This window comes from Pipistrellus hanaki, assembly GCF_964339955.1.
Source record: "Pipistrellus hanaki genome assembly, chromosome: 8".
Classification (NCBI taxonomy): Eukaryota; Metazoa; Chordata; class Mammalia; order Chiroptera; family Vespertilionidae; genus Pipistrellus; species Pipistrellus hanaki.
Window position 1 is genome coordinate 3782974 of NC_140510.1, and position 15658 is coordinate 3798631.

Sequence of the window (15658 nt, forward strand, 5' to 3'; positions counted from 1 at the left end):
ACCACACCTCTATCCGTATCCCTAATCTTGGCAATCACTAATCTCCATCACTGTCATTTTATTTCAGCAATGTCATTTAAATGGAATCATGTGGTAACATAACCTTCTGGATAGGTTTGTGTATCTGAACAGTCAAGATCATGTGAACTTTTTATTTTCATTGAATGATTTTTCGAGAGAGAGAGAGAGAGAGAGAGAGAGCGAGAGAAGAAGGGAAAGAAAGAAACATCAATTTGTTGTTGCATTGGTTCATTGGTTAATTTAAAAAAAAATAAACCTTTATTCATATTATTACAGAAGTTCTTCATTTTTCCCCCACCTCCACCAGGTTCCCACCCCACCCTCTGCCCTTTCCCCACCCCCCACTGTCCTCGTCCATGGGTGCACAGTTTATGTTCAGTCTCTTCCTGCACCCCCCGCTGCTCTTTTCCCCAAGCATCGTCAGTTCATTCCCTTTCCATACCTCTGATTCTATTATATTCACCAGTTAATATTGTTCATCACATTTTTTAATTCCCTTAGTTTTTAGATTCACTTGTTGATAGTTACATATTTGTTGTTCATAATTTTTATCTTTATTTTTTCCTCTTCCTAAAGAACCTTCTTCAGCAATTCATATAATTCTGGTTTGGCAGTGATGAACTCCTTTAGCTTTTTTTTTATTTGTGAAACTCTTTATCTGGACTTCAATTCTGAGTGATAGCTTTGCTGGGTAGAGTATTTTTGGCTGTAGGTTCTTGCTATTCATCACCTTGAATATTTCTTGCCATTCCCGTCTGGCCTGCATGGTTTCTGTTGAGAAAACAGCTGACAATCCTATGGGTGCTCCTTTATAGGTAACTGCCTGCTTTTCTCTTGCTGCTTTTAATATTCTCTCTTTGTCTTTTGCTCTTGGAATTTTAATTACGATGTGTCTTGGTGTGGTCCTCTTTGAGTTCCTTTTGTTTGGGGTTCTGTACGCTTCCTGGACTTGTAAGTCTATTTCTTTCCCCAGGTGGGGGAAGTTTTCTGTCACTATTTCTTTCAATATGTTTTCAGTATTTTGCTCTTTCTCTTTTTCTGGGACCCCCATAATTCTGATGTTGGTTCACTTGAAGTTGTCCCAGAGGTTTCTTACATTATGTTCGACTTTATGGATTCTCTTGTCTTCTTGCTTCTGCAGAGGAGTGTCCTCTGGGTCTTTGTGTTCCAAATCTTTTACTTGATTCTTGTGATCTTCCCTTCTGTTTTTAGGACTCTGTATAATATTTATTATTTCAGACAATATATTCTTTTTTTTCCAGTTGATCCCTTTTCATATTCTCAAAGGTCTTGTTTATTTTATTGGCCTTTTCTAGGAAATTCTTGAAAAACCTTATAAGCATGGTTTTGAAATCTATATCCAATTGCTTTTTGTCCTCCATTTCTTTCGTTTGTGATCTGTTTCCTTGTCTCAGCATTTTTGCTGCTTCCCTGAGTTGGTAGGGTGGCTTTGTGTGTTAAGGTGTCCTATGTGGTTCAGTGGGTCAGCCTCTCAGTTATCTGAGGTGGACACTCTTGGTGCACCCCTTTGTTGACTGTGTGTACAGCCTTTTGTAGGTAAGTCTTGATTGTTGTTGGTATCACTGGGAGGAACTGACCTCCAGGCCAATTGGCTGTGAGGATCAGTTGTGTCTAAGCAGAGAGACAGCCTTATTCAAAAGCCTCTGTGCTTAGCTTGGATGGGGCGGAGTTTCAGGGTGGAGCCTACGGCCTTGGCTTCCTGTTAGCCCCGCCTATGAGGTTCCTGAGTCTCAGTGTTCCTTTGTGTCCTTTGGTACTCGCTGCTTTGGTACTCGCTACAAGCACCTCTGAGAGAATGGTGCCCTCGAGTTTCGCCCACTACAAGACAATCTAGTCTCTCCCCCAATGAACCTGGAACTGGGGTTCAGAGCAGTCCGGAGCTCTTCTCTCCTTCCCGCTAGGGCAATCCAGCGCACAGTCAACAGACCATCCTCTGCATGTAACATGCGACTCTGGGGCTCTGCCTTTCTCCACTCTCCTGAGTTTCTGCCTTACAGCCCAGATTCCCTCTGTATTAGCGTGGGTCCCCAGGGTCTGGTCTAGAACTGGGTTCAGTGCAGTTCGAAGTGGGGCTGAGCACAGTCCAGAGCTTTTGTCTCCTTCCCGCTAGGGCAATCCAGTGGCACAGTCAACAGTCCTCTGCGTGCATTGTGCACGACTCCGGGGCTCTGCTTTTCGTCGCTCCCCCGAGTTTCCGCCTTACAGCCCAGAATCCCTCTGTATGAGCCTGGGTCCCCAGGGTCTGGCCTAGAACTGGGGTTCAGTGCAGTCGGAACTGGGATTCAGCACAGTCCGGAGCTTTTATCTCCTTCCCGCTAGGGAACGCCAACCAGGCACTCAGCCACCCCTCCTCTCCGGCTCCGTCCTCTCCCCACGTGCGCATCGTGTCTCCGTACCTTAGGCTTTTACAGCTCCTCTGATTTTCCTTCTGGTTTTCTCTTTCCTTCTAGTTGTAGAATTTCCAGTCAGTGAACTTTCTGTAGTTCTGGATAATGTCCATTTTATATTTTAGTTGTATTTTTTGAAATCGTTGTGTGAGGCTGCAGTTAGGCGTTTACCTATGCCGCCATCTTGGTTTCTCCATTGGTTAATTCTTGTATGTGGCCCAACCAGGTGTTGAACCTACACCCCTTGTGTAACAGGATGATGCTCTAACTAAATGAGCCACCTGGCCAGGACAAGATCATGTGAACTTTTAAAATCCACTTATTTAAATGGCTACTGTATTTTATTCTTTTAAAAGATTAAATGGTTTTAATATAATTTCTCCTGATTTGTTCTGGATTCGAATTTATTAAAGATTAGAGGCCCAGTGGGCATGAAATTGTGTGTGAGTAGATTGCTGCCGCAAGCTACCATGCAAGCTGCGAGCCATTTCTTGTGAGGCCCACCGCGCTGCGTGAGTCCATCGCAAGCCACGCAAGCCATGAGCCCTGCCTCGCTGCGTGAGCCCTTTTGCACGAGCCCCGCCCTGCCGCCATGAGTGGGCAGGGGAGGGACCAAGGGGTGTTTCAAGCACCTCCTGGTGACCAGTGGTTTGGTTGTTACGATGTTATGGTCACTGGCTTTTTATTATAATATAGCCTGGTAGCCCTGAGCATGAATCAGTGCATCAGTAGCTCTCTGCAGGGCCTGGCTACTCCGCGCCCACTGCCCAGATGCTTTCCGTGGCTCAGAGGCCCATCCACACCGGGCGAGGAAGGATTGCCCTGTCGCCATGGTGATGAAGCAAGCATTCTGCCAGGTCACTCTCAGCGGCTGCCCACCCTGTAACTAGGGGAGTCCGCCCTGTACTAGGGGAATCCTGCGGGGCTGAGAGGATTGGGCGCAGCCGCCAGCTTTGTGATGGAGTGATGGTTAATTTGCACATTACCCTTTTATTAAATAGGAGGATTGGACAGTGAAGAAGAGAGCAAGCTGCTCAATTTGTTACTGGCCTTGTTTACCACTCACATAAATCCCTTCAAAGTTCAGATAAGTAGACTGTCCATCCCAGGTTCTATTAGTCTGGAGATACATAATCTGAAATAGAGGTTCCCAGGCTAAAGTTCTGACTTTGGGCACCGGGATTTTGTTAATGAGAGTGGGGATCTAAAAACCTTTATTATTATTATTTTTTAATTTTTTTTAAAATAAATTTTTATTGTTCATATTATTACAAACGTTACTCCCCCTCCCCCCATTGCTCTCTTCCACCAGGTTCCCACCCCACCCTCTGCCCTTTCCCCACCCCCCATTGTCCTCATCCATAGGTGCACAGTTTATGTTCAGTCTCTTCCCACATCCCCCTCTCCCCTTTTCCCCAAGAATCTTCAGTTCACTCCCCTTCCATACCTCTGATTCTATTATATTCAACAGTTAATATTGTTCATCAGATTTTTTTTTTTAATTTCATTGGTTTTTAGATTCACTTGTTGATAGTTACGTATTTGTTGTTCATAATTTTTATCTTTATTTACTTTCTCTTCTGAAAGAACCCCCTTCAGCAATTCATATAATTCTGGTTTGGTGTTGATGAACTCCTTTAGCTTTTTTTTTTATTAGTGAAGCTCTTTATCTGACCTTCGATTCTGAGTGATAGCTTTGCTGGATAGATTATCTTTGGCTGTAGGTTCTTGCTGTTCATCACCTTGAATATTTCTTGCCATTCCCGTCTGGCCTGCATGGTTTCTGTTGACAAATCAGCTCCTTTATAGGTAACTACCTTCTTTGCTCTTGCTGCTTTTAATATTCTCTCTTTGTCTTTTGCTCTTGGAATTTTAATTATGATGTTTCTTGGTGTGGTCCTCTTTGGATTCCTTTTGTTTGGAGTTCTGTGCGCTTCCTGGACTTGTAAGTCTAATTCTTTCACCAGGTGGGGGAAGTTTTCTGTCACTATTTCTTTCAGTATGCTTTCGATATCTTGCTCTCTCTCATCTTCTGGGACCCCATAATTCTGATATTGGTTCGCTTGAAGTTGTCCCAGAGGTTTCTTACACTATCTTCAACTTTCTGGATTCTCTTGCCTTCCAGCTTCTGTGGAGGAGTGTCTTCTGGCTTGTTATGTTCCAAATCTTTGACTTGATTCTTGCGATCTTCCATTCTGTTTTTAGGACTCTGTATAATATTTTTTATTTCAGACAATGTATTCTTTATTTCTTGTTGATCCCTTATCATTTCTTGTTGATTCCTTATTAATTCTAGTTGCTCTCTTTTCATATCCTCTTAGGTCTTATCAATCTTTTCTACGAAATTCTTGAAAAACCTTATAAGTGTAGATTTGAACTCTATATCCAGTCGCTTGTTGTCCTCCATTTCTTTCTGTGATCTATTTTGTTGTCGCATTTCACAGCTACAGATGGGGCGGAGTTTCAGGGTGGAGCCTACAGCCTTGGCTTCTGTCAGCCCTGCCCTATGCGGCTCCTGGGTCTCAGGGTCCTTCAGTACTCGCTGCAAAGAGAAAGGTGCCCTCGATTTTCGCCTGCTACCAAACAGTCTAGGCTCTCCCCCAATGAGCCCGGTATTGGGGTTCAGTTCAGTTGGCAGTTGAGTTGGAGGTGGCGTTCAGAGCAGTCTGGAGCCCCTGTCTCCTTCCCGCCAGGGCAATCCCGCGGCACAGCCGACCGTCCCTTCTCTGCGTGCATTGTGCGCGCTACCGGGAACTCCTCTCGCCGCTCCCCCGGGGTTCTGCCTTACAGCCCAGCTCCCTCTGTTTGAGCCTGTGTCCCCGGGGTCTGGCCTAGAACTGGGGTTCAGAGCAGTCAGAACTGGGGCCCAGCACAGTTGGAGTTTTATCTCTTTCCCGCTAGGGAATGCCAGCCAGGCACTTGGCCTCCGTCCTCTCCGGCTCCGTCCTCTCCGCGCGCCTCGTGTCTCCGTACCTTAGGCTTTTACAGCTCCTCCGCGCTTCCTTCTGGTTTTCTCCTTGCTTCTCGTTGTAGAATTTCATTAGTCGACTTTCCTGTAGTTCTGGGTAATGTCCATTTTATATTTTAGTTGTATTTTATTGAAATTGTTGTGTGCGGCTGCGGCTTGGTGTTTATCTGGGCAGCCATCTTGGATTCTCTAAAAACCTTTATTATTTTTAAAAGCCCTATAGTAATTGTACTTGCTACCCTAGGTATTTTATTTTATTTTTTAAAATATATTTTATTGATTTTCCACAGAGAGGGAGGGAGAGAGATAGAGAGTTAGAAACATAAATGAGGGAGAAACATTGACCAGCTGCCTCCTGCACGCCCCTCACTGGGGTTGTGTCCAAGGTATGTGCCCTTAACCGTGATCGAACCTGGGACCTTTCAGTCTGCAGATTAATGCTCTATCCACTGAGCCAAACCGGTTTTGGCTATCCTAGGTATTTTAATGCACCCATAAGTTTCACAAAATCATTTCTTTCCTTTAAACTGTGCAGTTTAATCTTATGTATTCTGTGTTTTGTTATTTTTACAATTATTAAAGTAATGCTGGTTGTCAGCCACATTGAGTTCAGGAACCACCAGTAGGGCATGACTTCTTGTTTGAAGAAAACTACTACAGGCCCAGTTATGACTCTCCAGGGATAGGATTGTTTTGATGCAGAGCTTCATTTCCACTCTGCTTGAATCAGTTTAGAGCTCTTTTTATTCAATTATGTGAAGTATTTGGTGCTTTCAACTGAATTAGTTTTGGATCAAATTTGTAGAATTAGTTAAGTTTTAGCAAGGTAATTTCCTATAAAAATACTAGAGGCCTGAGGCACAAATTTGTGCATGGGTGAGGTCTCTCGGGATGCTTGTGCAGATCCGGCCCAGATTGTGTCCCCAGCCTTGTAGCCCAGTTGTGCTCCACCTAGCACCCTGACTTGGCCTGGTGCCACCCCTCACCTGCTCCACCATCCCGCCTGCAGGGTGATCGATCAAGGCTTAGCCCACTGCCCGGCTCCCTCAGTGCCTGGGAGCTGGGTGGTGGCCCCATCTCCTGTTGCTGCTGCTGGTCACCGTCTGCGGGGCAGTTGAGCCCCAGCTCCCACCCGTCTTGGCCTGGTGCCATGCCCTCACCTGCTCCACCATCCCACTGTTATCCCACTCTCATTGGGTCTCATTGGGGTCGGCAGTGCCTCACTGTCACCCGCTGCCAGCGTTGCATCTCCAATACCTGCCATCTTTCGTGCAGCCCCCTGGTGCTCAGCACATGTCATAGAATGACTGCCCGAGGGGACAATTTTCATATTAGGCTTTTATTACATAGCATACCTTTTATCTGTGTTTTATTATTATCTTTTTATTTAAAATATATTTTTTTTTATTTCAGAGAGGAAAGGAGAGGGAAGAGATAGAAACATCAATGATGAGAGAGAATCATTGATTGGCTGCCTCCTGCACTCTCCACACTGGGGACTGAGCCTATAACCTGGGCCTGTGGCCTGGCAGGGAATCGAACCATGACCTCCTGGCTCATAGGTCGATGCTCAATTGACCACTGAGACACACCAGCCGGGCTTATCTGTGTTTTAGCTGGAGATCAGATGTTATGGTTAAGAGTCAGAAATGTTTGTTTGGGGAAGGTTATTTTTTATTGTTTGATTTGGGGAAAGATTATGCTGACCATGGTATGCTGAGTGAGTGTGTCATGTATTTTGTTTATTTTCTAACTGTATCTTTCCCTCCCCTTTTCCCCATCCTGCTTCAAATTTAAAACTTCTTAAGGTTAAATTATGCTGTAAGCCATACCGTCTCCCTGTTTCCTATAAGAGTTATTGGCAGACAGGCATAGTAGACTCTCAGAAAATAGTAGTTTCTCATACTGCTTTTTTTTTAGCTTTTTTTTTTTTTTTTTTTTTTCCTTCTGAAAATCTTGTTAGTCTCTTGAGAGCAGACTTTGTGTGTCTGTGTCCATATCTGTCTTGAGAGCTTATTAAGTACTTTAGTGCTCACTGATTTAATTCTTGAATTGCATTTTTTATGATTCCCCAGATCTGAGATGAATATGCTATAGTGACAAGTCTGACTTCTAGTTTAAATTGTAGTGTTATGATAGAGTAGCTCAAGTGAATACTGCAGTGAGTAGAAATCCCAGTAATTCTTTTTATGAAGGATGACTCTCTGATTTTTTCCTGAATTTGATGATATGTATACTAATAAAAGGATAATATGCTAATTTGACTGAGCATCTTCCAGACATCCTTCCCAACAAAGCCACGGTGATGGGGGGCCAAGGCAGAGGTGGTTAGGGGCAATCAAGGCCGGCAGGGAAGGGTATTAGGGGCGATTAGGCCAGCAAGGAGGGCTCTTAAGGGGGTTATTAGGTCAGCAGGGGTGGGCAGTTAGGGGTAATTAGGCTGGCAGGGGAGGGGAGTTAGGGGGCAATCAGGCTGGCAGGGGAGAGCAGTTAGGGGTGGATCAAGCCGACAGGCAGAGGTGGTTAGGGTGATCAGGCAGGCAGGCAGGTGAGTGGTTAGGAGCTAGCGGTCCTGGATTGTAAGAGGGATGTCCGACTGCTGGTTTAGGCCTGCAGGATTGGGCCTGTACCAGCAGTAGGACATCCCCCAAGGGGTCCTGGATTGGAGAGGGTGCAGGCCAGGCTGAGGGAACCCCCCCCCCCTCGTGCACGAATTTTGTGCACCGGGCCTCTAGTCTGTAACTGAGTGCCCAGATTATTATGATCTTTGAACTCATAATAATCTGGCCACTCAGTGTATATCCTATAGAATAAAAAGCTAATATGCAAATTTCCCTTCGACCACGAGTTCGACCAGAAGACAGGCTGGCCAACTGCCCATGTCCCCTTCCCCTGGCCAGGCTGGCCGGACCCCACCCATACAGGAATTCATGCACTGGGCCTCTAATATTACCTAATGATAGACAAACATGTAAATTGACCATACCTCCGCTATGCCACCAGCCACTCAAGGGTGAGATGCAAATTAACCAAACAAAGATGGTGGTTAATTTGCATACACAGGTGCTGAGTGATGGGCAGGATGCTTGCATCATTGCTGCAGGGGTTCTGCCCCATCCCTGGTCTCTCAGGACCTCAAATCTGCTCTTTTTCCATTCTTCCCAGTTATGATTCTCAAAAGTATCCTTTAATAAATACTGTCCACTACCAGGCTCTCCCACCCTGATTAAGGGCAGGGCTGGCTGGCCAAATACCCACCCTCTTTCCCCCACTAGCCTTGCTCCTGATGGCCCCCACCACCCTGATTGGCCCACGGCTGCAGCCGCTGCCCCTGGCTGGCCCCACTCCTGATAGCCCCCCATCCAATAAGGTATGGGGCCAACCTCCTGCATACGCTTCCCCAGCCCAGCCCCAAGCCCCACACCAGATCAGCCCCCAACCCAATCAGAGGCAGGGCTGCCCACCCTTCTGTCCACAGCCCCTTCTCCTGGCTGGCCCCAACCCTGACCACACCCCTAACCTCAATTGGGGGGGGGGGGGCGCCTGCTGGCCAACTGCCCAGCCAGCTAGGCTAGCCAACCTCCTGCCATCTCCTCCTCCTCACAGGCCCAGCCTCGTTCTGCTCCGATAGGGGCTGGGCCGGCCGGACCCCACCCGTGTAGGAATTTGTGCACCGGGCCTCGTGTGTGTGTGTGTGTGTGTGTGTGTGTGTGTCTTTGAAGTATAGTTCTGAGTGAAGCCTGAAGGGATAGTTTTAATGACTTGAGTTCTGTCTGGGTCACTGATTTCCAACCTCATGTTTTCTCTCTTCAGCTAGAGAAAGCTGTTAAAGTCATTATTGAAATCTTTTGACAACTGGTGTTGAAGGAGAGTCAGGAGATCCAGGTATTTTGCTCTGACTCTGCCACTCTCATAGTCAGCTTGGGCTGCTATAATCAACTTCCACAGACTCGGAGGTTTGCTCAGTTTTGGAGTTCCAGATTAAGATATGAGCAGGATTGGTTTCTTCAGAGGCCTTTGCTTGCAGATACCTATCTTTCTCTTGCTTTCAAATGTTTTGCCTTTGATGAGTGCCCGTGTCCTAATTTCTTCTTATAAGCAAACCCGTCATGGATTAGGGGCCTTTCTCCAAATACAGTCACATTCTGAGGTCCTGGATGTTAGGACTTCAACATATGAAGTGATGGGGGGACAGTTCAGTCGGTACAGCCATTAAGGGGCTCTGTTGTGCTTTGGGGCAAGTAATAACAGTTCACAGGAGGTGAGGTGAGAGGCTTATGTGAAGACTGGTCACTTAGTTATGAGTAGTTTTATTTTAGGACTGGCCTTTTAAAAAAAATTTATTTTCTATTACAGTTGTCAGAATATTATACAGGCATACAACCCAGTGATGAGACATTTACATAACTTAAGAAGTAATTACGCTGATAAATCTAGTACCCATCTGACACCATATATAATTATTATGGTACTAGAGGCCCCGGTACACGAGACGGGGGGTTGGGTGGGTGCTGCAGCCCAGGGCTCTCTCAGCCCGGGATCCCTCGCTCCTCCCTGCCCACCTGCAGCGGAGGTCCGAGAGGCTCCCACCACTGCCACTGCACTTGCCAGCCGTGAGCCCGGCTTTTGGCTCAACGGCGCCCCCCCTGTGGGCGTGCACTGACCACCAGGGGCAGCTCCTGTGTTGAGTGTCTGCCCCCTGGAGGTCAGTGCATGAGTGCATGTCATAGTGATTGATGGTTCTGCAGTTCGGTTGATTTGCATATTACATATTATATAGAATTATTGACAACTTAGAGCCAAGTCTTGATTTAGAATATCATTGTACTTTCTGTTTTCACCCTTTCTTCATGTTGGGCCTTTATATCTGTAACAAATAAAACTTCACCATTCAAGGAAAATTTAAAGGCTTTTTTTTTTTTTTTTTTTAAGAACAAATTTTACTTGACAAATTTGTAAATGGGAAGATATTTCCCCCTATCCTCTATAATGTTTAAAATGAAGGAGTATTTTTCTCTCTCTCTTTAACATGAATTATTCAGAAGTGTGAGTAACAACATGTATTGATTGTTTTGCATTTGACTTCAGTCATTTCCCCCATATTTGTATAATAAATCCTTGATTTAGCTCTTGTGTAGCACTTTGCATCCAGCCTCAACACCATCAACTTTCTGTTAATGTTTCATCTACTTACCATCTGATTTCCCTCCCAGTGCATTAAATTCTTCAACTGAGGGAAAAGCCACATAACATAAAATTTACTGTCTTAACCATTTTAAAGTGTCTGACTCAGTGCCACTTAGTACATTAGCAGTGTTTTCCAGCCACCACCTCTGTCTAGTTCCAAAACATTTCATCATCCTCACAGGCAACCTCATTCTCATTTAGCATTCATTCATTATTCTTTCCTGCCTTTCTCCGGCTCTGGCAGCCACTAATCTGTTTTATGTTTCTGTGTTAGCATGTTTTGGATTTTTCATATACAATGTGTGACTCTTCCCCCCTCCCCCCAAAAATACATTTTTATTGATTTCAGAGAAGAAGGGAGAGGAGAGAGAGATAGAAACATCAATGAGTGAGAATCATTGATTGGTTGCTTCCTGCACTCCCCCTACTGGAGATCAAGCCTGAACCTGGGCATGTGCCCTTGACCCTTTAGTCTGCAGGTCGACACTTTATCCACTGAGCAAACTGTCTAGGACACAATATGTGACCTTTTTTTCTGACTTCTTTCACTGAGATTCATCCATGTTATAGCATGTGTCACTAATTTAATTCCTTTTTTGCCTGAATAACCTTAAAGCCTCCTTTGATGAGTATAAATATCTTTATTCTTATTTGATGTTAGTAATAGGAACTAGAATATTAGGATAATTTTATTCTAATAAAATTAGAAATTTGATGATAATAAAGCAGAAAGGAAAGTGTTTTAAAAATTACCTCTCATACATCTTTTTAGAATCACTGGTGATGACATCTGAATTCAAGCCATTAGTTGAAATTTGGATGCTGAAACTTAGTTGAATTCATGGGATACCTGAGTCAACAAATAGTTTCACCAAACTTACTAAGTCAAATGCTTAATGCTTTTTTTACATTTCAATTAAAATCTCATATAGCTATAAGAGATTTGAATTGAAATAAACATTCTCTTATCACACACTAGAGGCCCATTGCATAAAATTCATGCACTTGGAGTGTGGAGGGGTGTCTCGGCCTGGCCTGCGCCTTCTTGCAGTCTGGAGCCCTCAGGGGATGCTTTACTGATGGGTTAGGTCCACTCCCCAGAGCTTCTGGCTAAGTGGTGCTCCCCCTGTGGGAGCACACTGACCACCAGGGGGAAGCTCCTGCATTGAGCATCTGCCCCCTGGTGGTCAGTGCGCATCATAGTGACTGGTTGTTCTGCTGTTTGGACGATTTGCATATTGGCCTTTTATTAGATAGGATTAATGTTTCTAATAAAGGTCCCAAGGACCTTCTGGGATTGCTTCAGACTAGTGGAAATAATACATATTGAATGCTTATTTTATAACACTATTAAGTTTTGTGGGAGTCAGGATTTCTCCCCTCTCCCTTCACTACCACTACCCCCATCCCTCCTCCTCTTCATGCTTCTTCTCCCTATTGTTATTATTAAATGTTTTCAGAAGAGACTGAAGTAGCAAGGATGAAGGAAGTAGGTAATACTAAGAATGTTTTCATACAAAGGAAATCACAAATTTTTAGGTCCTTTCCTGTTTTTAAAACAAAAATAATTGTGGAAATGCTTCTAATATTTTTTAAATATGTAGAAGTGAAATTGATTAACCATGTGTTACTATAAACACTCTTCAAATAGTGTTTTAATGCTACTGATTAGAAGCGTTATTATCATGGACTTATTTTCTGAATTTTATGGATGTGAAATCCAGATTCAAATAATCCATATTACCTTAAAAAGCACCTAAATGGAGCCTTTTGTTCTATCAAGAGGCTCAGCTTTAAAAATGACATAACCAACCTTCTAAAATCATGGGCAACTAAATCTGTCAATACTTGCTCACTCTTTTATAGAATATTTTTATATTGAGAAAGTAACCATTAAATTCTGCTGAAAATTCTGTTGAAGTATTTCCATCATCCTATACAGAGACCGATTACAGATAAACTTTTTCCTGTTTTTTTTCTTTTAACTTTTATTATTATTTATGTTAGGTTGAATTTATTAGGGCCATACATTTTCGTTTCTTCAGTTTCTTCTGGGATATTGTTTTCTTCTGTGCAGCCTCTTTTCTGGTTCAGGAAATCACCTGTTATTTCTCAGTAGGCATCCTGTCAGTGTGACAGGGAGCTCGTGTGGGATCATCTTCCCATGAACTCTGTAAGTTGTACCCAAGTCTTGGGAGCTTAGTTCACCTGAATGTGCTCATTGACCAGAGAATTTGCATCTAAACCCTTAAATTCAGCTTTATTCTCTGCATTTTTAAGAATATACATAAAAAATTCAGTCTTTTTGGCCCATTGTTTGGCCTGGGCACACCTACCAACCCCACCATTGTAACAACGAATTGGCGTGCATTGTTTTATAAAGTGACATCTTTCAGATACTTGGTGGCTTTCCTAATATGCATACTCTTGATGGCTTGGGCAGTTTCACAAGTGTTTTTTTTTTTTTTTTTGTGTGTGTGTGTGTGTGTGTGTGTGTGTGTGTTTAAAAAATATTTTTATTGATTTCAGAGAGGAAGGGAGAAGGAAAGAGAGATAGAAACATTAATGGTGAGAGAGAATCATTGATCAGCTGCTTCCTGTATGCCCCCCCACCCCCACTGGGGATCGAGCTCACAATCTAGGCATGTGCCCTGACTGGGAATCGAACTGTGACCTTCTGATTCATAGGTGAATACCCAATCATTGAGCCACACTGGCTTGGCTCATCAGAGTGCTTTTAAAGTGAACATGAAGATTTGAACCTTTTGATTCGCATGATTTTGTGGTTTTTTTCTGGATCAACTGACTAGCCATTTTCAGAGGTCACCTCTGGTCACTTTCAGGGAAAGCACTCTCTCATCCTTCCCTTCCCCCTCCTCCAACATTTTTTATGTTTTTCATGGTCTGATTTAAAAAATACACTTAACGTGTGTTTTTAGCCCTGGTGGCTCATTGGTTGAGGGGTGTCCCATACACCAAAAGTTCTCCGACTTCAATTCCTGGTCAGGGCACATGTCAGGTTGTGGGCTCCATCCTTGGTGTGGGGCAAGCAAGAGGCAGCTGATGGATGTTTCTCTCTCCCCTTTTCCTTCCTCTCTCTCTCAAATTAATAAAAACATTTAAAGAATTGTTTTTAAATCATGGATATTTATATTATTGGAATGTAAGTTTATCTGGAGAGTGTTAAAATTGAAACTCTATATAAGCTCTTTACAGTTTTTCTATTCAAATGTTAGCTTAATGCTGCTTTATATAAATAAGTAAATACACATAGTGAGGATTTCTGTGGTAGGTCCTTGGAGCCTGAAATTAGATGTATGCACTTGTAGTATTCAGGTGAAATAGCATAGTTGATTCCTCCTTCTACACTATTCTTAGGAAATTTAAAAGGACAAAAGTCAGCTTTTAAAATTTTTTAGTGATAAATGGGGTCTTATGATAAACTTAAAATGATTTGGTATACTATCAAACATCTAATGGAAACTTCATTTAAAAAATTTGAACAGTTCTCACCGGCTGGTGTGACTCGGTGGTTGAGCGTCAACCTATGAACCAGGAGGTCAGGTTTTGATTCCAGGTTAGGGCACATGTCTGGGCTGTGGGCTCGAACCCCAGGGAGGTGTCCTGGAGGCAGCTGTTCAATGATCTCTCTTGCTGATGTTTCTCTCTCTCTCTCCCTCTCCCTTTCTCTCTGAAACCAATAATATATATAGATGTGAACAGTTCTCAGTGATTGTGTGGGGTTTTCTGGATCAAGTGATTAGCAAACCATTTTCAGAGGCCATGTAACCTCTGACCACTTTCAGGGAAAGCACTCTCCCATCCCCCCATTCTGCCCCCTCCCACTTCCCACCCCTCACATGCATAGCACACCAACCGCCCCAACTCAACCAAAGCTGTTTTCAATTGTGGTTTTCATTCCATCAGGCTGAATTTTACAGCAGGTGCTTAATATTAACAACTGATTCTATGAATTGACCCTTTTCAAATGTGGAACTGGTTTTTGCCGTTAAATCTAATAGTTCATTTTGTAAATGACTAAAATTTGACTAAAAGCTACAAATGAAACATATTTAGAAAAAGGAAGATAAGTATAAAAATGTTCATTTGAAAATGTTTTCAGTGCTGATATTTGTAGTGAAAGTACTTTTTCCATACCCCAGTGTCCTAGAACGAAAACATCACCATGGCTACAGAAATTGGTTCTCCTCCTCGTTTTTTCCATATGCCAAGGTTCCAACATCAGGCACCGCGACAGCTGTTTTATAAGCGACCTGATTTTGCACAGCAGCAAGCAATGCAGCAGCTTACCTTTGATGGAAAACGAATGAGAAAAGCAGTAAACCGAAAAACCATAGACTATAATCCGTCTGTAATTAAGTATTTGGAGGTAAGTCCAGATCCTGTGCTTCATGTGACCAAGCTTTGTTTTATTACAAAGGAGAAAGTTTTTAAAAAAAAATAAAATAGTAATGAGAGCTGTATTTCTTAAAGTACTGGGATTTTAAGTGCAGCCCATCACTAGTGTTTAAAATAAAATACCTGCATTATTATCTTCACAAAAATTATTAACATTAGAACTAGGTTTGGTTCTAAAGGGTCACCACAGATCTTGGAAGAGGATACTGGGATCCCTCTGCCAGCATTGAAATACTACAGAATACACGAATTGTTAAAAGATTTCCAACTTAAGAATTAATATGTTGCAGGCAGATAGGAGAAAAAGATTCATTCAGAGATAAAGACAGATTTAGTTTTTTCCATGTGTTTCAGTTGGAAAACTAGGCTAGGGAGTTTAAATGGAAGAGAGGGATTAAGAAAATTAAGGGCAAGATATGAGGAATTGTTTTTGTGCTGAGGATTTTGAAGGAATTGTGAATCTACCTCTACCCCCTCTTCCATCCCCTGCTGTTACTAAGATGTGTATGGTCAGTGAGAATGTCTTAGGGTTAAGAGAATCTTGGATGATTGGATGGGGATAATATGAGTAAGGAAAGGAAGAAATTCTAATCAATGTCAGTAAGATAACTATTATGTACGTTTTAGAACATAATGAAAAAATATTAATCCTGTT

General features: G+C 43.2%; 1 protein-coding gene across 4 annotated transcripts in view; it reads left to right on the forward strand.

Moving 5' to 3' along the window:
• The window catches only part of WDR33 (WD repeat domain 33), a 107137-nt gene that overhangs the window by 32633 nt on the left and 58846 nt on the right, over positions 1-15658 (forward strand). For 3 of the 4 annotated variants that reach the window (XM_084891993.1, XM_084891994.1, XM_084891996.1), the window contains exon 2: positions 14748-14974. In XM_084891993.1, the coding sequence (XP_084748119.1) occupies positions 14771-14974 (204 nt within the window). In that variant the 5' untranslated portion in view covers positions 14748-14770. The remainder of the gene's footprint in view (positions 1-14747; positions 14975-15658) is intronic. The other variant, XM_084891995.1, reaches the window with a different exon arrangement.